At 40.2% G+C, this 26,339-nt stretch overlaps 1 protein-coding gene across 2 annotated transcripts in view; it reads right to left on the bottom strand.

Annotated features, from left to right (window-relative positions):
• LOC140349220 (transcriptional enhancer factor TEF-3-like) overlaps positions 1-26,339 on the bottom strand; it is a 33,711-nt gene that overhangs the window by 1,166 nt on the left and 6,206 nt on the right. Inside the window, exons 2-11 of one of the 2 annotated variants that reach the window (XM_072435491.1) lie at positions 25,919-26,224; positions 13,474-13,538; positions 12,094-12,156; positions 9,926-10,060; positions 8,965-9,008; positions 8,673-8,734; positions 8,013-8,143; positions 7,525-7,698; positions 3,307-3,447; positions 1,381-1,533 (exon numbers count right to left, since the gene is read on the bottom strand). In XM_072435491.1, the coding sequence (XP_072291592.1) occupies positions 1,381-1,533; positions 3,307-3,447; positions 7,525-7,698; positions 8,013-8,143; positions 8,673-8,734; positions 8,965-9,008; positions 9,926-10,060; positions 12,094-12,156; positions 13,474-13,538; positions 25,919-25,925 (975 nt within the window). In that variant the 5' untranslated portion in view covers positions 25,926-26,224. Of the gene's footprint in view, positions 1-1,380; positions 1,534-3,306; positions 3,448-7,524; positions 7,699-8,012; positions 8,144-8,672; positions 8,735-8,964; positions 9,009-9,925; positions 10,061-12,084; positions 12,157-13,473; positions 13,539-25,918; positions 26,225-26,339 lie in introns of both variants that reach the window. The other variant, XM_072435490.1, reaches the window with a different exon arrangement.

Genomic DNA, 26,339 nt, shown 5'->3' on the forward strand with positions numbered 1-26,339 from the left:
GCAGATTAAACAGTGATTTGACCAAATGGTGTTGACATACATTTGTATATGCTAAAAAATAATTGAATGCATAGAAATGTAGTTTATTTACATTTACACTACATTTGCTCTGTTAAAAAGTATGTTTGCAAAGTAACAGTCCTCAGAATTACCTGTCCTCTATGTACAGTATGTCACAGGAAGTCAAATCATAAACCCCACAGAAAATCTAATAATTAGGCAAAACTAGGCAAATTCTTAATTTCTTGAGCAAATCTAAAATACTGTGGATATTTTGCAGTGATAAGTAACAGCTAACCGTTTCATATATTGGATTTTCTGTTTATATTCAGCACTAAAACGACTCAGACTGTTTAATTGTCCCTGGACCGTGCGTTATTAAATGGAGCATACAGTGTTTATGAGAGTTATGGTTAATACAAGCTAAATCAGTCCATTGAGAAACTTAATGACATGCTAACGTGTAGTCGTCTGCGTGGGCTCAATGTGGACATTGTGCCGTGTCCAGTCGGAATGCAGCCGACAATAGAAGAGACACCAGTCTGTTTGAACCCCGGTCCTCACGGCTGCTCTATTAGTATAGAAGCCTCATTCACCTCCGTCCAATACTCTACGATCATAGTACTGATGATACTACGCTGTTTGAGAATGCAGTACTGTGCAAATGCCGTAGTATTGCTTCACTTTCTCTACGTTGCAGATGTATTACAGGGACATCCAAATACACTTTCTGCTCTTGTATTTAGTCTCATGAGATCATGACACGTCATTCAGACACAAAATACTAATCAAATCAATAAAATACAGGAATCAAGATGTCAAAATATCTTCCAGAACTTGTAAATAGAAAGCCTGTCTCATTTAGCAATGTTTTGCAAACTTTATTGGCATTACTGCTAACAACCACGTAATAAACATTTCTTAAAGCTAACGTAACTGGACAAATACAGTTTGACCATGACATTTCAGTTTAGCTAGAAGTTGGATATTTACTCATAATACTTGTTGTCAAATGTAATGATGAACATGTAACCATAATGTCTGTTCAGCCAACAAACATCTAAAATCATATTTTTATTTTACTGCCAAATTAGAATGAATGGGACAGAGTGTTTACATCAGTACCAGATATTATAAACACATCAAGCGAGCAAATAATTACACATTTTATTTATGTAGTTGCTTATAGTCCGGTGTGCCTTATAGTGCGGATAATACGGTAATGTGTATACAGGCCTGATGTATTTACTATTGCGAGATAGGACCAGTGACCATCCATATTCTACTTAACATACACCTTTTTGTTCATCGCACACAACAGCATGTTTTGGAGTCTGTTATGAAAAAAAAAAAAGATTGATGAATTGCTTGTGTATTTACCTGTAAAATGGTGAAGTTTTCCAGTACACTATTCATCATGTACTTCTCCGGTAGATGTTTAAGTTTGTGGATGAAATTGATCATGTATTCACATAAAGGGGAGCGATGAATCCGAAAAACATAACGGCCATTCTCGTAACGTGCGTACTCCGTCTACGGGGAGAAAAAAACAACAACCGCAAACACTCAATCACGCTTGTTCATTGACTATATTGTTTAAACATTACCACTGAAAACACACACACACACACACACACTGTACGCCTCGCTGAAACTCAATTGTTTACATCTGATATGGACGTGTATGTGATAAGCTCTAAGATGTGAAATGTAATACACCTAATGGGGCATATACCATCGCAGATATGACAATAAACATATTTCTTGTGACAACCGTAATAACATTATGAAGCCATTAAATAGCATCATGTGGCCCACGAGGCAGATGGCTCTACCGCGGGACGTGTATGTTTTATATTGTACAATCCATCAGAGGCGGGGGAGGGAGGGAGGGAGGGGGGGGGGGGGGGGGGGGAGTGGGGGGAAGGGGCCGGTATTGTCCAGTTAACGGGAAGTATCACCGTTAGTCATGCAGTGGAGTTGAGTGAATCACCTCTGCTTTTCTGGCACTAAAATGAGTGGAATGTTTTTCTGCCGTTGACGTGATTACGATGAAGTCATGACCTGCTGCATTTACACAGTCAAACCATTTGAGAACGTCAGGAGTTATGGATTTAAAGATTCACTATGGAGAGTCTGTCCACTGCTTGTCTTCTGAAAAACGTTCCTCTTTGAAATGACTTATGCTCAGGCCAGTTAGGAAGTATGGCAGCTTGAGCACTATCCTCTGCTTCTGACTACTTATTCTATCAAACAAAATTTAATTTTTAATTTCACTTCCCACTTCCCCGGGAGTGGGACAGGCACATTGATGACCTGTGGACCCAGATGACCCTGGAGTCCCTGGTGAAGCGGTCTCTACTCCACATGAACGGTTCTTCATCTGCCTCTTAGAACAGGTTCTCCTCCTGAGCGGCTCCAGCTCCACCTGTCCGTCTGAGGGAGTCTGATCTCTCCTTCACTGTGGAACTCCTTCAGGTTTATACTTTTTCACAAAGAGGTTTGGGAGTTTCTCCTTTCCGAGAAGGAGGGTCAAAGGACAGGGGACGTTGGGACATTTGTCTAAGGACACGGGAGGCTGGGACATTGCCAAGTCCTATGAATATTGTTTAATCTGAAATCTTAAACTTAGGGTATTGTTGTTGTTGTTGTTGTTGTTGTTGTTGTTGTTGTTGTGGTCAGTTTGCGCTCTCACCATAAATGCTTTCAGCTAAAAACAACTAAATAGTCCAATCAGAACCATAGGATGTTTTATTTTATTTAATCCACGCATCTATAGATAACAATGAAATTTCCCCATGTGCGGACAATAAAGGAATATCTTATCTTCATCTTAATTGGGACACTGTGATGTAAAAGGCTGTTTTCTCAAAATGTATTTGTCTCTCATAGAGACAAAAGTAGCACCAACACACAAAACATCTTGTACTAACAATATTTTCACAGGTTGTACAGAAGGATTTGATTACATCTAATTCTAAGCCTGATTTATTGCAGTTTTAATTCCAAAAAATGAGGTATATGATATACTCAAATACTAAATAAGTCTTAAGATATCAAGAATACAGATTTTATACTTAAACAGAATAAAGCAAGTCATTTAAACCTGTCTCCATTCATGTTCAGATTCATATGTGGTAATTTCTGCCCGACTCTCTGCATCTGGTGCACTTAGCTCAATGATCAATAAGCTCAATGATCTCTGTGTTTGAAACTAAGGAAATGAGATGTCCTTTGTGACCAATGATGATATGAATTTTTAAATGAAAATAAAGAATCACTGACAGGTTCGTGTAGTGGTCTCACCTCCACTTTCTCCACCACCTGTTTGCCAAAGGAGCAGACTTTGGTGGAGGAGGTGATGATCATGTTTTCAGAGCTCTCGTACTGACTGGAGACGCCGTAGAAGAAGTTACTGTCGTCCTGAAGGTTTATGCTGAGGTCGGCCTGCAGACAAGAAGCATGCGGCGTGTGTTAAAGGAGCAGGGGGGACATTAACATTTTTTTATTCTACTTTTTTGAGTAGAACATGTGCTTGTAATTGAGAGAAAGTCTAGTTAAGTACAGTAATAATAAGAGTTGTAAGAGTTGTAAGCAGCGATCTGATTGGTCGAGCTTCACATCGCTGTCTGAAACAAGCTGTTCAAAAGATGTGCCACGCTTAAAGAGTCATGCATACAAATATTTACACTGTGAAAGTTAGATTTGAATATATTTCCTCCTTTCATGGTCTTAACATCAAGTACACCAGCTTTAATTGATTAAGTTTTGTATAAAGACTACTTAAATTGCGTTTAAAAAAGTTACTAGTAATTGGAGTAACATTTTTCATGTGCAATTTATATGCGATTTGTAAATGTAGTACTTTTAATTGAGTACATGTTAGTCATGTAACTGCACATTTACTGGAGTACAAATGTTCAGTACTGTTTACACAACTGTAAATAAGCATAACATATTAATTCATTGTTAACATAAGAAAATCTGAATAATAAACCGAATAACACAAAAATAGAGTTCTCAAACCAGTAATAAAAGCTGCAATATATCTAAGTGTGTCATTTTTCAGGTTCTTTAAAAAAATAAAATCATACTTTTAAAAAATCTCCTTATTCAATTGAACACTATTACAATGGTTCTCAAACGTTTTACACCAGAAACAGAAAATATTTGTCTCTAAATAGGGTGTATAACAGGACTATTTTAGGGCTAAATTAGGGCTAAAGCAGGTTTCAAGTCCGAGTACATCAGTGTCACAGAAGTTTTAACCAAGAAATAACTCACGTGAAAATAAAAGTGAATAAAATGTACTCTAGATTATGTAAACAAGAGGAGAAGCTTGTGTAGCACCAGTGGCAAATGTACCACAGTTTGAGAAACACTTCACAATGATTTTACAGTTTTTGTCATTGTTTTTCTTTCTTTTTTAATGCCTTTACCATATAATGTAGAATGTATAGATGTGTTGTCCAGGAACATACCAACGCTGAGCTATGGTAAAGCCACTGCACCACTGTCATTGAAATCTATTGTACAAATGTTCATTATATACAAATGACCCAACACTTTGTTCGCAATCACGGAGATAAGCGTCATTATTCCTCAGGTTTTCCCAGAGGAAGTAAACACATCCGACTGAAATACATGTGTTTTTATTTGTTGTCTGTTCTTCTCTCTGTGGCCGTGTTTGTGTAAAGTTGAATCCTCGATCCTTGATGCTCTCTGATGCTTTCATTATTATGGGCCTGAACTAAAGCCAGTATAATCTAATTTTGGCCCAGACCAAGGTGCGGTGTGCTCCATCTGACAGCGGGACGGTTCCACTCTTCCCTGTCAGGCCCTTGTCTCCTAATGGGCCATTGAGACAGCGCTCACCCTCCTCTCATCTCTTCATCGCCTGTTCATCTTCATCCTGGGCCCATGTAATTCCTCTATTTGTCTTCATCCCTGGGGCCCGCTGACCCGCACGGACTAACATTGCCTGCTTCCCTAACAGCCTGCGAGGGAATTCATCCAATTACAATCAACAGCGTGCAATTGCTTGATTAGATCAGGGCGGCAGGCTCGCTGTGTAACAATTTAGCAGATCCAGCTCAAATCGGATTCCCTCGGCACTTCAAAGGCGTGAGACAATCCGTTAGGACAGGGCCACGGGCGCAGAGGGGTGACAGAGAGGAGGGCGAGCCAGCGGCCGACAGAGGGGTCTGCCTGAAATCTAATCTGGAGTGCCATAGCTCTGGAGCAGGGCCAGGGTCCTGTCAGCGTCTCCATGCCAACCTGCGCCTCACACAGCCGCGGGACAAGAGCTGCCACGAGGCTCTGTCATTAGGCCTACGTCTAATATGTTTTACCATAGCGAAATGGGGTTTTCAGAAGTCTGCTGGATTTCATTCTGAGGATTTTGATGGCTACAAATATCTGTATTTCTTTTCTTCACCCCGAGTGTTGAAATGCCCAGCTGTTTGGTAACATTTGTGTGTTTTGTCACGGGTGTTCGGAGAGTGGCGAGGTCTCCCGGGGGCATGATGACACGAGCAGACTGAGGGGGACAAGGTTAGGAGCCGTGTTTTGTATCTGGAGTCGTACGTTAAACCCGTTGAGTGAAGCACGGTCGAACATGAATCACAGGGTAATATTTCATTGATAAATATCTTTTAGCGAGGGGATATTCTTGTTCACACTGTCCGCTGACAGTACATGACCCTGGTTCAATCTCCCCCGTCTTGTTGGTGTTCTTACTCTTTCTTTATGATATATGGCAGGGTAATGTGTCCCCTCCTTTCTCTCACCCCAGAATCAAATGCCACGGCTCTGACCAGCTGCTCATCTCAAGGACTAGAGAAAACTTCATCCAATATGGTGTCAGTCATAAATGTCTTTTATCACTCCATAATAAATAATCTGCTTCTCAAATCTATGACAGCATGAATGCCTCCCATGCCATCCGAGGGCGTACAGTCGCACGTGTTCACTTTGAACTTGACATTCACAGTCTTTGATGCGACTCGATAATAAAGATAAAAGATCGTGGCCATAACATGGTTTGGTACAAAAACACATCTCTGACTGTCCGGTTTGACACAACTGTAACTGACTGTAACTGTGGGCAAACAGACAGACAATTTTAAGCAGCATTTGTTTTCTGTTCGCTCTTTCTTTTGTGATGGAATCATAACACAAAACTGTACAATGCAAACAAGTTTTTACGAGCCCACCACTATAACATGTCCAATAACCTTCACTTTTTTGTATTTGGTGGCTTCTTGTGCAGTCCATCTCTCCGTCTCCAGTGTCGTCTGATGTCATGGCCTGTTATTCTTGGGGTGATGGTGTGTTGGGGTGCATGCGTTTGTCTGAGAGCTTGTGTTTGTGTGTTTGTCTATAAATAGGTGTATAGGGGGTGTAGGGGTTTGGCCTGGCTAACAGTCCTGGGACAGGTGTCTGGGCTCACATTTCCCCAGTGTAAGAACAGGCCTTCCACACGCACTGCCCTCTTCCTACTACTTTCACATCATTAACATTCCTGTTTTTTTTCCTGGCAACCAAATACTGTATAATCTTACTACTGTTTACCACATATAACGGTTATCTTTGTATGTTCGAACTCAAGTGACCCCACTTTCCTATGTTATCAACATGACAAGAGTGTGTTCAACTCTAGCGTCTAAAATACAGCCACTTATCCTTTTATTCTCATTGATATGATGAAAGGTTGATGTATACAGTTTTTCACGTATAGTTTTAAAGGACCAACCGGGTCTCAATGACTTTCCATCCAATCTCTCTCTAAATCACAGATAAGTTCCTGTAACTCCGATGCTTAAGCCTCCTCAACACAGTTAACACCACGAGGCCATTAACAGGCGACAGGTGCTACAAAACATTAACAAGAGCGTCCACGTCACATTCATGTGGATTAAAGGGCCAAATGTCACAAAACACTCTGGATTTACTCTAAAACACATATGAGTGGAATTTTGCAGTTAAATTATTGATACATGCTTTTGGTAAACTATTTATATTAAAAGATCTGACACCCTGATGTCACCCTGATAGATGTAATTAGGAGTGAACAATATATTGACATATTGTCTCCTCATAATATTCAGACAATAATATATCAATTCAACAAAAATGTGGTAAAATATTTCTTTAAATTAGGATTAAGCAGCAAAAAAAATTGAAATCTCTAAAACAGAAATATCACTTTATAACTTTAATTGATAGATTGTTTTTCCATTTACATTATTAATCAGCCCTGTCTTTGTGCCACATTTGTATTATTTTGTAAATTTGCATATCTTCAAAACAACATTATAATATCACAATATTCTCCCCAGCGGTGATTATGACAATATTATTTTTGTAAATAATCAGTTTTTTGCTGCTTTGTAGTTGTACCTGTTACATTTGGAAGGAAATGATTGAAATAACAGCAGTGTAATTAGTTAATGAGCCTGTTGTATAGCATTAGTGTAAGTGTAAATGAATAGTATAGATAAAGTATGAAACTCAGATGTTTACCCAGAATTTGACCAGGAAGAAGGCATTATGAGGCCCTTTATCGAACAGCTCCTTCAGGCCTCCTTTCTTCTCTGGGAATTTGTCGTAGATTTGCCTGACGTCCACCGACTCCAAATATGAGTCGCTGTAGCTGGGGTTGGACTGTCCGATGTGGACAAACAGGTGCTTGTTGAACTGTGGAGACAAACACGCAGCAGGAAGTGAATGCAGCCAAAAATGTCAAATGTCCCGCTAGCCAAATCTCAAACCGTAAATCCCAGGACATCTGCCTGACTCCCAATACATCCTGCAGTTGTCTAAGCAGCACGAGATCTTAAAAGTAGATGTTTGGCTGGGGTCCTCTAAACTGAATTGGTTGGGTTGCTTCTTTCTTTTTATTAACCTTTTTAAGTTCAGTTCAATCAGACTTTCCCTCACCTTAACACCTTTCGTTACTTTGATTTGCATTCCAAGTAAAGCAGTTTCTATTGCATGTTGTGTTCACTCACAGTTTCAGGGTCCTGGGGTTGCTCTAGGAAGGCAGAAAACTCCAACATCCGAAGCTTGGAGCTGGCAATACATCTGCCCTGCCAAGGAGGGGCGCCGGGGGACAAGGCCAACCCCGCTGTGCTTTCATAACCTGCGTGTTCAAGAGGACTTTGAGATGAGTACAGAAATATCCTAGAAAATGATAAATAAATATATATATATATATATATATATACAGGCCTAAGAAATCGAGTCCACTACAAAATTATATATGTTGATTTAAGTAATTCAGTAATATTGTTAATCAAATATCCTGCTACCTATTAACAATGTATTGATTTCTGAATGAAACCTTCCGTAATATGAGAAATGTGTTCATGCAAAACTTAAAAACTTGAGAAATTGCTCATCCACTTCCTCTTGTTTTGAGTAATCTACACAGCAATCCGTTCAATGATCTTCTACAGTGTGGTCGAGTATGATCGGTGGACCGTGGAGAGAGGTGAGCAGAGGAATTTAACACAATCTGACAATAGCTTAAAGTTGTAACACTGACAACTTTTCCTAGTCCGTGTACTATTTGCGCCGGCGTTAGCTCTTGATCACGGGCCAGCCTGTCTCATCACTGCTCTGCCAGGACACTCCTCTGTCAGCGCCGTGAGGGGAGGAAGAGCACCCACCTGTTATGGGCGTCGGGCCGGATGCTTGCATGGTGTAACTCTGCTGGGAGAAAGGCTTAATGCTGGAGAGAGAGAGAGAGGGACATGTTAGGCAAGTCTGAAGCGCACAACCCAATCGTACAGACCTAATTGGTCCAAAGAGTGGCAGGAGGGCAAAGCCGTGTGCGGCAAGTCAGACAGCTGCAACTTCACTTTAAACATTCTATTCAATTTGTACCGAAATTAACACTAAGTGAAATGTATAACAGTACGTACTCAAAGTCAAGGGTTACTACTAATAATAATGACTTACTCTTCATGACCCCCAGGCTGGCCTGAAAGTGCTCCGTGCCAAAACTAGGAAAACAAACAGAGGATAGATGTTCAGACAACCAAACTTGTGTATCCATGTTTGTTTTGCTTTCAATAAATTGTACTATTTTTCATCCACTTCAAATGATGTAGGATATCAGAGGTCATTTGTGAATTAGTAAAGCACAAAAACATCCTTAAACTATTCATTTTATATTGATCCTTTTGAAATTTAATTGATAAAAAGAGTAGGCTTACTTTAGTGTGTGCTTCATGTCTTAATAATCTTAAATTTGTTAAACCCACTCATTTGTTATTAACAGGACCATTAAACTCTAAGTGTCAACGCACCTTTAATTATCCAGTAGGTTGTGTTTATCAGTTTGTCATTACTGTAGCGTTTGTCACAGTGTAAAGGACCTTTTTAATAAAACATTCTTCCGTGAAATTTAACATTTTTAACTTAAAGCTGCGGTCCTTTTTGTTGTAAATGAGTCAATTTTGTCTTGTAGCTAAGTGTATCTTGTAAAAGCAACACTTTGTGACCAAAAAGAGATCACTGCTTGTGGTCTGCATCTAAAAATAAAGAATTTAACCCCGGGAATAAGAGCCACAAGCAGCACTCTGATTGGCTGCACTTGCGTGGTCCACCCCTGTATTCACCGTCTGAAAAAAAGTAGTTTTAAAGTTTGTACACGTGACCGAAAATGAACGCATGTCAATATTAACAAAGATGTTGTGAGCATGAGAAATGAATTAGACAGATTTCATCCGGTTTCGCAGTGTGAGAATAAAGCACCCCAGCTTTAATGTTGCAAGTATGCAGTGACCGTCAAAATACCTAATAACACCATTCATGTGTTTAAAGTATATTTCATGGGATACAATTATTTGGATGAGGCAACCACTTTCATTTCTCCAGACTTGGGAGCAGCAGAGAGACTGTCCCTCCCTGTACTTACTCCTCCACTCGTGTGATAGGCTGGCCGCGACAAGCCCTGAAGTGCCATCTTGTTCTGGAAGGCGGTGGGCGAGATGATCTGAGCTGACGACATAGTGGCCATACTCTGCAGGGCTTTGTCTTTGGCGGCCTGGTCCTGCAGCGAGACACACAAACAGACAGAGAGACTTTAGACAATCAAATGCACTGGATTATCAGGGGCCGTTTGAGCTCACGCACGCAGAGCCCTAAAAGGGGGAAGTGAAGCGGGGGCCGTTGCATCATTGGTGAAGCTCCGCCAGCAAACATAGCAATGTCATATTACACATAAGGCCTTCAGGTCCAGCTTTATTACTGTGGTATGAGCAAAACAGTGATGAAGAGCTCCTGGTGGAGGCCAAACAGCAAGATGCCACAAATATATATTTGTGAGAGCTCTAGTGGAGTGTTGCAGAGCGAAGCTACTTAAACAGGTGCTCGTCGGACCAATAAGCTTTCATTCTTGTAGAGAAGGGGCCCTGTGATTTGTAGTCAATGTTTTTGTGATCATCCCAACCATTTATTAGGGCTGGAAATAAATACATTTATACTAATTGAGGAATTTTCACTATAATTATAATTTAACTTTACAGTGACAAGAAGAAAAACATCTGCTGATAATTGACAACTTACTGATGGAAGTAAGGCTGTCTTTTTAACCAAATAAAGGTAGACAGAGAATATTTACGAATAAAGTCAATTATTTGTTTTTTTGTTGTGTATATTTTAGAGTATTTAGTCCAGTTAATGTTTACAATTATCAAAACATGATTGATGATTTTTTTTTTAAATTGTCATCTATTGCCGATAAGTCAATTAATCGTTGAAGTCCTAGTTGGAAGCAATACATTGTTGTGTATTGCTTCCAACTAGGACTTCAACGATTAATTGACTTATCGGCAATAGATGACAATTTAAAAAAAAATCATGTCTATCAATGTCAATCAAACAATGATGTATTCCTTATAATACACAAAATCCTTGTTTATCAGTGGCGTGCGGTCAGGGCAATCAATGCAAGCAGTGATTGACCAATAAAATCTAAAATTACAGTATGTCACAACTATATTTAAATTGTTCCAAAATACATCTAAATAAACCTGTTTTCCCCTCACTTCTGGTGCCCAAGCTTGGCTGGAAGTCACAATGTCTTTTAGTGGCCTCAACTTTTTAAACGTTTGCGTGCAAATGTTATCCACAAATATTGATGAACAACCCAAGTCTGCTTGCCCATCCATAAAATTCACTGCACGCTATTGCCGCTAATTGATGCTATTCATATTCTTCTATGTCTAAATTTTATTGTTGTAGCTAAGAGAGAATGTTTATTTTCACGAGTAAAGAATTTCACTATTATTTTATGAGAAACATTTAGTAAAAAGACGGCACAAAGCACCACACTGCAGGCACAAGAAACAAACAAATGATATGACAGACTTTTTAAAGCAAGTATATTTTTGTGTGGCCTAAAAAGACTAAAGGCAATTCCAATCCCTATCTGTAAAGTGATACAGCTCTTGTTTTTGAATCCTTCAGCAGTTTCCAAACCACAGAGGAGCACAGCCCTAATGGGCAAGGCCACCCGGTGCATTCTTCTCCTCCGAACGGGCCAACACAAGGGCATAGCTCAAATATGGAGGGTACATGTGGCCGGGCTCTCAGTTACACCAAAGATGTATTTAAAAAGCCTATCGCAGAGGCCAACCCTGTGACCAGCACTCAGAACTGCCAAATGGACCTCTGTGGCCACCGTCCAAGCAGCGCCAGAGTCCAGTGTCGGTCAGAGCGAGTGCGTGGATGAGAAATGTAAACTGAGAAAGGAGTGGAGGCACGAAGATGCTAGGTTCACTCTTAGCATAGCAGCCACAAAACATTTACTGAGGCACCTACAAATGACACTGGACGCTGATTATACAATCAACTATTAGAGAAGGACAGTTTATACAGAAAACAGATCAATTACATTATTAATTATATGTGCAAGATGAATACTGTTACTGCCTTGGCTGGCTCGTTATATGTATACACAGGAAATGTATTATTATTCTCAAATGACCAGATATTTCCCATTATTCTATTGTCTCGTCTTACTTCTACTGGTGAATTAACGTGTGTGTAAGAAAAAGAGAAAGTTTGACTCACGTAGCGTACCTTGAGCTTCACCTGGATCTCTCTGGCCTTTCGTCGAGCCAACACCTGGATGTGGCTGGACACCTAATGAGTGAAAGATAAAAGATTCAAAAGGTTAGATTACATTAGATTACGCATGATCCCGTTCCCACTGTTCTTGTTGTCTGATCACCGCCTGCTTTGCCTCAACCCTCTAACGCATCACCAGCATTAACATTAGCGACCTCATCCTCATCACATCATTGACCTCTTGCCATGATCTTGGCACCAAAGAACTGTTCTTCAATCAATTCTTTGTTGCACGTTAAAGAGGACGTATGCTAAATCAACTTTAATTAGCTTTTAACATTATTACAGCCGTGTTCCCCTCATCAGTTTACTCAAAGTTGTATTTTGATTGATTGATTGATTCATGCATGATTGAGTAATCCTGTATTGTCCTGTAACTGAGTGCTCAGAAAAACCCTGTTTTCACCTACCCCCTATCCTCGCCCACATCTCGATACTTAGTCGTGGGCATTTGAAAAATTCCGTCTCAGAGTTGTACATGTAGTGATCGAAAATGTCACATATAAATAAAAGTATGTAAATAACAATCTGCTGCTTGTTATGAAGAGGTGGAGAATATCATTTCTGCAGTTCCGTTAAGAGTTTTGTTTGCAATTATTAGGCCATTTTAGATCAGTATTTCAATAAATTATGGTTTACAATGAACAAATGTAAAATTATGACCAACTTAAGTTTTACTTCAACACTGGGTGTTTGAAAAAAATTGCTCATCTTTAACAATTTTATCAAACAATACATTTTTACTTTACATACTTCTGGGTCTATTTTACTTATATTTTAACAACACACACTACAAAATCAAGCATTAACATGGCTAAAGATGAATTCAAAAGTTTGATTTTGGTGTCTACAATACCAGCAGGTGTCCCTCTATCCACCTCGAGCCTCCCAGCTCCCCCTTCCCCAGCACGCCCCGCCAATCTGCGCTCATTCCCACACGGGACGCTGCCAGATGACTTAACGGGGACCCCCTTTTCTCCACATCCATCACTGCCTATACATAAGGTCTTCCGTATCAGATACCATACCGGGGATAGGGTTCCAAATCCCCATCTTGGCTGAGTCGGACCCCATCCAAAGATCGCCTGGCTAGCCCGGACCAACTTCTGCCCCTAACAAGCACTGGATGCATGAGGTGGTGAAGAAACAACCCTGACACATGATCCTATAGCATCTGTGCATTGGTCACCAGCCCTAAATCTATCGTCATGTCCCGACCTCCAAACCCGCAGAGAGAGGTATACACCCAGGGGAGAAAGGGGAGAGCAGCCCGGGGTGTTGAAGCATCACTCAGCAAGTACAGTTCATTTCAACAGATGAAGTCTCTCTCACCTGCTTTCTGGTACGCGTCTTCCCCGTGCGGAGCTTGATGTACCGGGCAATCAGTTCGTTCCTTCCTGAAAATTGTACAAAACGCAATGTCAATTTGAAAATTGATGGACGCACAAAAGCAACACATGTTTAAAAAACACAATGTCTACAACAGATCAGGCTCAGGGATCATTTGGTCCATGAGAAAACTGCTAATAAAATGATAATAAATAATGGCTGAGATTTTTTTTCAATCTTTACGGAAAGAAGTCGCCTCACATTGTAAACTATGGTAATGTTCATCCCTGGGCTCTGTTCAATAAGTTATAGCAAGAACACTTTTTTGGGGGCTAAATATTTATGTGTGTATATTTTCTTTGTCCCGGTGGGGAGCTTTTTTAATATATTGCAACAAAGTTTGAGCTGTAGAGGGTCGACAATAGTTATATATTGTGTTATGTACCGTGGCTTGCAAAAGTAGCATTTTTCCACATTTTGTCACGTCACAAACCCAAAACAAATTGATTGCTTTGGCATTTTTTTGTAAAAGAGCAACACAAAGCAGCACAAAAGTGTGAAGTGGAAGGAAAACTATACATGATTTCCAGATTTAAAAAGAAAATATCAACTGAAATGTGCTGCGTGCTGGACGCTGAAAAAGCTTTTGATTCTGCTCAGCTGGGCTTATTTATTTAAACTGCTGAACACATTTAAAATAGACAAGTTGATGATAAAACAAAAAAATGTTGGGGATCTTTACAATCAAGAAGGCCAACATCAAGAATTAAAAAACAGTCACTTGACAGTGACAATCGCTAACTCTGGAAAAAGGGGTGGGACAGGGCTGTGCTCGGTCCCCCCTCTTTTTCCCTTTGTACTTGAAACCATTGGCCAAATGTATAATAAATAAAAAATTGCTTGCTATGTGGGCAATGATCTATCTTTTTTGACCAAACCAGGAACTTCAATACCTAATGTGATGCATTTCCTTTATTATTATTGGTCCGATGTCTGGATACAAACTGAATAAACAAAAACATTTGACCTATGCATTTAAATGGCAAACGGAATGTATTCAATATTTGGGTGTAGTTCTTCATAAACATTTGTCACATTTCATCACAAGCTTCTCTCTGCACTTCCAGCAAGTGTGGAGCGATGCGGATTTAAGGAACGTAAATTCCCCACAATGCATTTCATTGTAATGTTTTCAATCGACGCAGTGTTAGCAAATTAGCAGCGAGAGCGAACAGGAAACAATGGAAAGGAATGCCAGAACTGATGATATTTAATTAAACCTGTGACTGTCCAGCAACATCACTGTAAAAACGTTAAGCCTGTTTTCATTTGTTCATTGTAAATTCAGCAAATGAGCCAAACTAACCTGAACTGTGGCTTTGTGATTAATTCAGTTGCGGTTTAGCAACACCACTGACCGCTGTTTACGCTGCTTTTTTGAATTCACAGTGCTCTGAAGTGCGGGCTGTCCTCTTGTTGACCTCCCCTGCTCCCTTGTGCACTTACACACTTCATGCACTTTCAGAAAATGCACACTTCTGTCAAGTGTGTAGTGCACAGTGCGATTATTGGGACAGGGCCTGCGTTTCTGATGAAAGGTTCTTCTTGATGATATAGGTGGAGGTATTCTGTTGTAGAACTCAACTCTACCTGTCTTTTTCAACTTCTATTTGTCAAATTTTCTTTACAAACTGCAACTTGACTGATATTTACCACAGGGACCAACCCACCAAAATAAGTTATAATTAAAAAAAAACATGAGAACCCGTCAAATGCATTAATGCTCTACCTAAAAAATACTTATATATATAAATATATATTTGTTTTTAATTAAAATGTTAATACTTACACTAAATGTTAACATATTTTAATGAAGAGATATGATGATTAAATTCTACAAAATAAGCAGCCACAGGGTAGTTCAAGCTCTAATAGTGCTCTATGCTCTGCAATATGTGTTTTACCCACATAAGCTTTACCACAGGGGCAGATGATCCAAAAAATTACAGATTCTTTTATTGCAGGATACAATTTCTCTGATAGGTACCATATTTTCCATATTATAAGTTGTACCGGAGTATAAGTCGCATCAGCCAAAAAAATGCACAATAGAGAAGAAAAAAACATATACAAGTCACACTGGAGTATGAAACAAGGTTGCAAGTGTGAAAATAACAAAGAATATCACATATAATTCGCCCCGGAGTATAAGTATAAGTATATAAGTATAAATATAAGAATAAGTCGCACCCCGGCCAAAACTATGAAAAAAGGTGCGACTTATTGTCCGGAAAAAACAGTATTTATTTTCCAGTGTGAGGATGTTTAAAGCTATTACAACGATAGGTGTAGTTGCACTGGCTGCATCTCCACAGCAACGTCATCCATCAGGGATGTAGTTTGGAGGAAGGTAGGAATGTAACAGTTTGTCTCTTAAATTTCTTCCTCTTTTGTAGACCACTAGGGGGATGTTCTTAGACGCTCTGGTTTGACAATAACTTTAAATACTTGCTGTTGTCTTCTTGCAAATGCTTTGGGTTGGATAAAAGTTTGAGCTCCAAGAACTGATCAACATGTCTTGACTGCAGCCCAATGTGTAACTCATCATAGTCACATTTGACTCTCATTTACTGTGTATTGTTGAAAGTGAGCTACAATACTTTCCAAACAACGTGTACCTTGAGTACTATCATTACTGCCAAACAATATTTGAACAGTAATTTCTCATAACATGTGTGGTCTATATCCCGTCTGCTTTTTCTCGCGCTGTTACAACAAAACAATGCATTTAATCTGAAGATAGTAATTCACTGTATAACTTTATAACAATATAATTTTAATCTCATACAATGCAAGTGTTAATGTAGTAAGAGAAGTCAGTAACACCTCTAAAACGCTCTCCCTAATTTGCCTAAGAGTCCAGTTCAAATGCAACATTGCAGATTCATTTCCAAAAACATGTGACACACGTAGAAGCTGTGGTTGTCAAAAGTGTCAACGCTCGGGGCTGCAGGTGTAACTATATTACAGCGTGTAAGGTAAAGACTAGTGCACGTGTGATGGACGGGTCACACTGGGGAGCAGGTGGAGGCTAAGACCACTCACCAAAGACAGAGAAGGGAGAAAGGGGCCCTCAGGCAGCTGCTGCGTGTGTCAATGTTTATGGAATATGCCTTTACACTTACAGTAAATCATGGTGTGGTTCGCTCATACACAGTGCACTGTTGCAGCTCAGGTCATGAGGTTTTGCTCCTTACGCCTCACAATACACTCACATGTTTGAAAGTGCACAAAAGTGGTAAATTTAAACAATAGACGTACAATTGTTGTTGTTGTTGTTGTTGTTGTTGTTGTTGGTGGTGGATAATGTCCCTATAAGTGGTACAAAAGAGTTGACATTTAAACAATATTGTGAATGTTGTTTTGAAGATATGCAACATTTTAATAATACGCTACACAAAGTAAAAAAAGAAATGTCAAGAACGATGCAAATATTGAATTACTCCAAAAAAGAAAGAATAACCAGAAAACATTGTTGATGCGGGACATAAGTCCAGATGGTGGGACAGTACAACCACAAGCAAGCTGATATTCTGCGATATATCACTATTTTACATACAACCAAATACATTACACCAACTACGTGATGTTTCTTACCACGACCTGCATTTACTTATTATGAAACACACTCATTTTAATCATCAAAACAATGAAATGTCTTTTTTTCAAAGTTTCCTTTCTCTATCAAGCAACAAAACTGTAGTCACGAAATAATTCTGTAAAATACATTCAAATATACTGAAGGCGATATATCGATACAGCAATTTAGTACCAAAGTATATAATGTTTTGTATTTCTGCACACTCTTAATGAGAAGTACTAGCAAACATCATCAGGCAGATTAAACTGTCCTGTCACTCCCAAAATGCTTTCTCCTCTGTCATCCATGTAAATCTCCTCTTAAATCAATCAGATGTATAAATACTGACTGAACAAAAAACACTGTAATGAGGAGTTTTTCATGTCATCAAACACATTAAGTCATCTGTTGGAACTTTTTCAAAGCGCTCCGCCGCGAGCTCCAAGTTATCACTGCGCAAATCTCGAAAAGGAAACTGCGACTCAGTATCATCTGCCTGTGAGTCACAACTGGACCCCCCACGTGGACGAGCAGATCCATAAAGTCATCCAAGAGTTTTAGGACTTAGGAGCACCTCTTAAACACGCTCATTTTTCCCCTGGCACCGCGTCTGTCTGTGAATTAGCACCGGGCTCAGTCACGACACACAACCTGGTTCAAACCCGTCAGATTTTCCCCACATAGCGACAGCGGGGCCCGACCTCGCACAGCCCTCTTGGACCGTCCAATCAAACGAGCCCGAATGGTGAATGGTGGAAACATGACGCGGGTCTGAACTCACATACAAAAATCTTGTCAGGCAATAAAAGTGATCGGATTCTGCCCGGAATGCATAACAGTGTGTTTCTGGACCCGGCAGATCACACACTGGGGCTGGGGCTTTTATTAAATTAGACTAGCACTTGTGATGGCACATTTGGAAACATTATTTTTAATTGTTGTTGTTGTTGTTTTAGAAAGTTTTGAAATTTTGCAAAAGAAAATAGTCAGGACTTGATTTAAGTTTGACCCATTGAAGATAAAGCCATGCAGCACTTTGCTAGTCACTTTGTATTTCGTTTTAACAAGATAAATAGTCAACTCAAACTAAATATCAGACTATGATTGAGGAAAAAGGGATGTTAAAGGTGTACTTAGAGGTGGAAGATAACACAATTGTTGTGTGGAGATATGCAAAATTAGAACATTGAGCATATAGTAAACAAAACTATAAAAAAAATACTAGTGTACTACTAGAAATGTAGTGTAATCTTCCAAAGAAGTATATAAAGTAATACTATTTCTGCTTCTGATTAATTGTTTGGTTCATTTAAGTTTTGCACTAAACCTGAATCTCAAACAAGACATTTACAGACACAATACGTTTTTGATGCTTTGTGAAAGAATCCCACAAAATGTCAAAATCCATTAATTTGCCCGGCAATCTCCATATAAATTGTATTTCTGCAGTCTATAACATTAAACGTGTCAATCTTGCATTTATTCAGTAACAATGCAATTGTTAATGTTAATATTTGGCATGATGTGTCTTCTGTTTGTCTCCTTGGAGATGGATAAGATTAGTGCCATACAGTGCAACATTCCAGGCAAAACAACGACATCTCCATGGAGAGATGCACTACAGAAAGGTTACATAGTGCACCTTTAAGTATAGAAAAGTACAAGCATTTAACGTCTAAAACATGTAAATCTACATTCAACAAAGAGTTGGTTTATGAACTAAACTTCACATCAGCCCTTAAGAGAAGCTTTTGTGTGGCTCCCTGTGAACTAAACCTCACTCACAGATACACCCAGAGCCAGGGTTCATTTTGTCATTTTGCTTCATTTTTATTTCCCCTCTCGCCTGTAACTCCTCAAGCGTAATATTTATCGAGAGGTGCACTTGTCGGCCGATTGTTTGACTGACTAAATGCATATTTCGTTAATTCCCTGGGGGATTAAGAAAGAGCCCTACTTTCGCTTCCAATCAGACTTTTGAATAGGCGGCCAGGGAGCTTTGTCAAAAGTCTGCAACGCAAAATGAACAGCCAGTTGTGCGTATCAAGTTCAGCAGCTTTAAGTTTCTCTACTAGTGTTTATCTGCTCAAAAGTTCATCCTTGTACAGTAAGTGCCATAGATGAACACGGCGTACTTAAGAGGGAGTTCTAACCAGTTTTACGGCTAAAAGAAAGACAAAATACAATTGCAACCATTAGAGACAATGAAATGTTTCATCTTCACAGTGTTTAATTGCCTATTTCTAAAATTAACATACGGTAATTGTTTATTAGCTCGCGTGTAAAGACGGTTTAAAATGATTTGCACACACCATATTTTTAGAACTATGATTCACAACGGGAGGTGAGCAGTGTATCAAAATGTCAATTGAAACGGTTGTTTTAAATTTAGACCAATAAAGTTTCATGTCAAAATAAAGAAATAGACCTTGAACACACCCAGGGAAAAAGATTAAGTTTTAAAAAAGTTTAAAAAAGAACAGAATTTGCTGTGTTATCTTCCAAATAAAGCCTATAAAGGTAACATTTCTGCATGTTTATAGCTAATTTTACAGTTCATTAATGTTTTGTGCAATAACTCAACCATTAAATATACGGGAACATTTTAGTACATTTCATTCATTCATTTTGAACAACTAAAAACATAACTCTTCAGCCAGAGTTGGGCCTTTATCATTTGAATATGCACAGCACTTTTGGCAGTGGAAATTGTGAATATATATAAATAAAATTACTTTTCTCTCAAACCAGAATTTACTCCTATTACCGTACTTCTGATTTATTTAGTTTATTTAAGGCACTTATCATGTAAATAATTATTTTTAGAGAAATGGTTTGATAGCTGTTTAGTATCCGGCATAACAAATGGGAGAACACAGTGTTCCTTCCACAGCGGCATGCAGAGGCATTAAACAGCTTCATTAACGGGCTGCGGAAGAAAAAGTGTATCAGATGCCCTGCCACTGCAACTGTTGAGTGAGCGTCTGAGTCCGAGGCCCTTAAAAATACCCTCCACAGCCATGAGATCAGAGGGGGTCACACTGTGGTGAGATCATGCCATCCAAAGGGGCAGACAGTGATCCAGGGCCCGCGCAGGAGGAGAGCGGCGGTGGAACCCTATATCCTCCGCTCCTGGTTTGATTCTGTTTATCACACAGTCACAGACATGTCCCAGGGAAATACGAGTCTGGAAAGAATGATCCAGGCCATCACCACTGACCTACTACTGTGTCAGCAATGTCACTGTTACTGCTGGGCCAGACAGAGCCGACCAGAGCGACCGAACTGTGCCGGTCAAGTTAGAAAAGTGCAAAAATGATCAGATTTTACTTATCTTAGATTTGAATCAACACCGAGATTAAGTCATTTCCTAATCAAGAATCAGATACTCGAGTCGTTTTAATTGAGAGGTCTACGGTCAACCCTTTGTGAGTGAAACATGTGGTTAGGAGCAGAGGTCAGACTTAAGGGGAAGATATTATTAAATGATAAGATATATAAACTGTATTTTCCGGACTATAAGTCGCACCTTTTTTCATAGTTTTGGCCGGGGTGCGACTTATACTTATATTTATACTCATATACTTATACTCCGGAGCGACTTATATGTGATATCATTTGTTATTTTCACACTTGCAACTGCATTTCATACTTCAGTGTGGGTTTTTTTTGGTCTCTATTATGCATTTTTTGGCTGGTGCGACTTATAGTCCGGAAAATACGGTGGTGAGAATTTCAGAAGCAAAAGTAACCTAAATGTATGTATACCATTAATTCATGAATCATGACTAGTTGACTGGAAAATAATCAGTCATATTCTGATCATTGTGATACAGACCCTACATTTTTTATATCAAAGACAGCATTAAAAATAATAATTGATTCTTATAATTAATACTCCACACTACAAATATGCTCTGTCTTAAGCCTTCAGATCATATTGCAATCTTTATTTGGTTGATAATTAATTCAAAAATTCTCAATGTGCAATAGAAATATTTGTTTGACTGCTCTTATCAAAAACAGATAAGAATGACATAATCACTGAAAGTTAACCGTCCCATAGTCATCCCAACCTTGAGCAGTGCTTAACAAAATCACTCAGATAGTAGTTGGTACAGTCTGAGGCAGAGGTCAGAGGTCACGAGAGGTCACGCAAACTGCCACTACACCAGGACCTGCAGGTTGTAAATCACAGCTGTCCCGGCTCAGTCTCTGTTTGGGCCCTTGTGCGATGAATACCTGTCATTCCTGCTGACTCTTCTGTCCACTGTACTCACGAGCCAATCACCTATGTGTCCTCCTGTCCCTCACTCACACGTATGTCCACACGCACGTCCACACGCACGTCCACACGCATGTCCACATTCACACACTTGTAGGTGTCCAAGTGAAACTAACCAAAGTCTAAAGTAGAGCCCAGAATCAATAGCTGTCATTGGTTACAAACAGGGTGAATTCTCATCTTGACACAGGTCTCACAAAGTCCTCCATCAGGCAACTACAACTAGTACTATACTTCTATACTACTTATACTTATACCTCCCAAATGTGGAACTCCCTCCCAGAACAAATATGCTTTTAAATACTTTTTTCATCTAAATTAAAGACTCAACTTATTAACATTAACATACTTTTCATTGACTATTTTTAAATTGTTTATCTTTGTTTTTATTGGAAATGCGTAAAGCTGTAAAGTACTTTGAGTTGTGAGCATAAAAGGTACTCTGCAAATAAGCTTGACTTGACTAAAGACATGTAGGGGGACAATGGCGATTAAACTCTCAAAATGATGAAGTATCTCTATGATCTGACCCAAACTGCACTCACAGGACAACAACTGCACAGAATACATGCAAAAACTACCATTTAATCACACAGAAAAGTACTGGGAAATGTATTTAAGTAAGTAGGGTAAGTAAAAAGGCAGAGTAAACCAAATCTTCAGCTTGCTCACGCCTTCCTGCTATTGTCCCATTTACATCCTTATAGTCCAAATAAAATAATAAGCTGACGGATACAATTTTGGTGGATTAAAACACTATTGACTACAGGGCAAAATTGGGGCAATAGGGTCAGTATAACAACCAACCTCATTTAAAAGCTGGAAAAGTCCAAAATTAAATCCTTGGTAATTTTTTTAGCTGTACAATGTGAACATTAATATGACATGTCACGATTTCCCAAAGCACACACCAGAAAAGAAACGTCACAATGTAACAATTATGAACACCATAAACAAACTGTGAATTAATTTTCTTTCATTCATGTTTTTCGAGTCTAAATTGACCCGAAATGGCTTAAATTTCCTTCTAAAACCGTCACATTTTAGCCCTTTACGATTAAAATCTTGACATTTCTACTGATTGCACTTTGGGGATATATTTAAACCTTTTTAACTGGGGCCACTTATGTCTAAACTTAACAGTAGCATTAGAAAAATGTATGTTTTACCGTCCCAGCCCTGAGAGAACACTACCGTAAATATGATGTAATCTGCTAATTCATTAACCCTGGGATCCTGGTAGCTCACAGGGGCCTTTCACACTCATCGACACTGGGGCCAGCTGCACGGCCGCCCGAGCCAAACGCAAAGTTTACCCACGATTTCTGACAAAGTATAGTGTATCCAACGGAGGAGTAAATTTAATACGTGTCATCTTCTATTAACGCGAGCTGCCACACCAACTTGCAATTAGTCTGATTTATGTGCAGATAGTTTACATAAGGCTCAAACCTATGTCCATCTCAGAGACCGGACAACGAATGCCAGAGCTGTTTGGATCAGGCTGACTTCCTCACACGTGTCACTGAGAGGAATACACAGAGCAAACAGGCAAGGATGGTCAGTACTAGCTAGAGACAGTCAGTGTGAAAGTTTAACTGGTTTGAAGTTTAGGATGGGATACATGGGTCAGAACTCAACAATTTTAAGTTAACGCTCAATAAACACTGATTTAGGGCTTGTACGACTAGTTCTGGGGGAAAAAAACACATCTCAAACTGGTACTGAAAGAAAATATAATTATAATTATTCTAAATCTGGAAATTCTGGACTAAAATCGGTCTCACTGAGGCTTTAACTTGGACTAAATCCTTATTTAGGTCAAAAAAGAGGTAGGAATATGTCCAAAATTAGGTAATGCAACATAAACAACCCTATTTTAATTGTCTATTAAAAAACTATTTAAAAAAATGCTGATTATAAATAGAAATAATGCAAATTTGCAGTGATTGTCTTCCAAACAAAAACGTATTTAAGTTATTTCTGCACTTTTGTGGCGTATTCACTTTTTGTGCGCTTCTTCCACCTCAACCACAATATACATTTAACTGACAGTGTCACAGTGAAAGCACATAAACTCATAACAGAGTCTGACATAAGCTCATATAATAATCCCTTGCAAAGTTTCTATAGTGAACGCTCTAAACAAAAACACATGAGCGTGCGTGTCCCAGGGGCCCGCGGACATGAACTCTGGTGAATCTGACACGTCTCTGAAAGAGTTGGGACCTGGGTGACGACTCTCCTGATTCACCCCGACCTTTGTGACGCACTCCTAATCACAACTAAATATGTCTGCTTGTTCCACAACTCGAACAGTGCATCGTCAGAAACACTGCCATTCTGGTATTGATCATTCAAACGGTTCCCCATGAAACCACCATGCAGGAAGCAGAAATCACATACTTTTCTACGCTTCGGACAGATGTGGACAACAGCTGCGTGAGAAATATCACCGGATGGTCAAATGCACAAAAAACGTATAAAAGAGATGTGCCAATTTGCAAAGAATATGGGTAAACAATAATGACATTCACTAGAGATGCGAGCGTGCTTGGGTATATACAATATTTGGACGATTTCTTCATTATCGCAGCATGAGGCCCGGGACAGGCCACGGGGCATGTCTCTTGCCGAGCCACACGAGGCAGGAAATGTTTTTCTTGGCAGATGCGTGTCGAATTATCACTGGAGCACATAACCACCGCAATATCTCGACAGTGTCTCTAATAAGGCAGCTAACAGGTCCGTTGAGTAATGGGCACGAGGGACACAGCGATGCACAACATTATGGGAAAAATGTGGTGAATGCGCAGTGTATGTGGCACAAACACGGCCCTGAATGAAGGAATTTACAAGGATGGAATGGTCTGAGGAGGAGCTGCTGCTCAGGGTCTGAACAGTGCATTGTTGAGCTGCGAAGAGCATTCTTTACACATGAGAATTCAAACTAAAATGTGATGTATGTTGTTTAAGGTGATGCATAGCAGTGGTTTTGAGAGATTGAAGTTTGTTGTGTCTCCGAGCTTAAATATAGCCCATTCACAGAGCCTTAATACCCTTTATTAAAATAATTATGTCACCATTTCACTGTTGCATCTATGTCTCTAAATATATACTCTGCTTATATTCAATTTAGCCATAAAATGTAAGACCAGCTACTAGCGCATTACCAACACTTATGGCCATCAAAGTGGATTCGTATTGATAGTGGATGGATAAATGACTGGAGTTGTTGGCCACTTGTGACCCCAGAGATGGTGCTAAGGGGGCGGCAGGGGCAGTGGGGGCACAGCGGGCCACTCTCTGGCCTGGTCCTGCCTTATTTGTCAGATCATAAATCTGCCTCAGTGCAAAACTGTCAGCTTGAACTGCGAGAGCAGCTGGAGGTGAACTATGAGCCGAACACATGAACCACTAGCGGAGCGACAGAAGAGGCCGCTCATAGAGGACAAGGAGCAGGCTGAAGAGCTGTTCTACAGTGTACGTGTGTCGAGACACAGACTGCACTGTGTGCACTTGCACACAGCCAGGACAGGTGGCATGAGCCTGTGCACACGCCTCTGGCCACCTTGGTGTTTATTTGTGCCCCCCGCCCCCCTTTCAGCCACTCAAAGGGTAAACGTCTATTCTGGTTTAGGGTTACAGGCAAGCTGCCTTGAACCCAGGCACAGATGCCATTCCTGACGGGCCAGCGCACTCTCCAGCGCATCACCTGCCCCTGACCCCAAGGGCCCGCCTCGACCAAATACACCCGCCTCCACCTTAGCCAGAGCCACCTGCCCCTCTCCCTCCACCCCCATATCTATTATTACAGGCTTTATAAGGATTTAAATGTTGATCACTCTATGGCCATGACCTCAATGGGTGGCTAAGCTAGGCTAGGCTAAGCTAAGCTAGCAGTTAAAGGAGCTATCTGGCAGAGTGACAGGTGCAGGTGATGACAGGGACTGTCTGATACTGCTACCTCAGGCCACCCGCTTTTCCACTGAGCAGATCCACTATCAAACACTCATCTGTTAGTGCGTGTCTTTCAGCAGTGTGTCATGGTCAAATGTCCCCTCACCTTCCTAACACCTGTTTGGCATTACACCACTGACAGATCCAATGGGAAAAGACCTGGAGCTAAATCTGAAGGATTTACACGGATTAATAGAAGAAAGTGAATATACTATCCATAAATAAGTTTTCTTTGGTGTAAGCGCTGGGGCTGCCTCCTGAGTCCCGAGTATTTCGATGGGAAAGTCTAGACTTCTGTACGCACTCCTCAGTCTGTGACACATTGTGGGATCATTCAGTACAACACTGGTTCAAATGACAGCTGGACAGGAACCAGGGATGGTTCTTACCCAAACACAGATGGTTCTTGACTCATCATGCGCTTGTACAAGTTACAGGTTTTATTAAAGAATAATTTGCATAGTGCATTGACACACTTCTAAATGGTTAAAGATCCTTCCCTCAGAGCTAAATGGTAAAATGCATGACTGCGGTGCTACTGTGCGGAGTGGGGCGGGGCGTACCGTACATCTTGCCCTCGTCTGAGAGGATGATCTTCCTTCTACCACACGGGGGGTAAATGGCCAGAGCCTCCTGGAAGCTCTGCTCGATGTCTGGACTCCACACGCCCTCTGCATCGTTCTCCAGGGGCTTGTCCAGTCCATCTCCCAGCTCCTCACTCCCACCCCGGGGGGAGGGAGCCGGCACCCACTCCGCAGACGTGGTGGGGCGGAGGGCTGCACCAGGAGGACGGTGTAGGAGGTGGGCAGTAGGCAGGTGGACTCAGTTGGAGAATCTAAGATTATGTGGAGTCAATGTAGAAGTGGGTCCTAAACAAACAAAAAATAATACAGACAATATCAGAGCAAGTATTTCTAATGTCGTTTAAAGGACATTTTACGTATGTCCCACAGTATGGCATTAAACACATTTATCTTGCATTTG

This window comes from Eucyclogobius newberryi, unplaced genomic scaffold, assembly GCF_026437365.1.
Source record: "Eucyclogobius newberryi isolate DKJ021-1_F unplaced genomic scaffold, fEucNew1.0.hap1 SCAF_7, whole genome shotgun sequence".
In the NCBI taxonomy this organism is placed as follows: domain Eukaryota; kingdom Metazoa; phylum Chordata; class Actinopteri; order Gobiiformes; family Gobiidae; genus Eucyclogobius; species Eucyclogobius newberryi.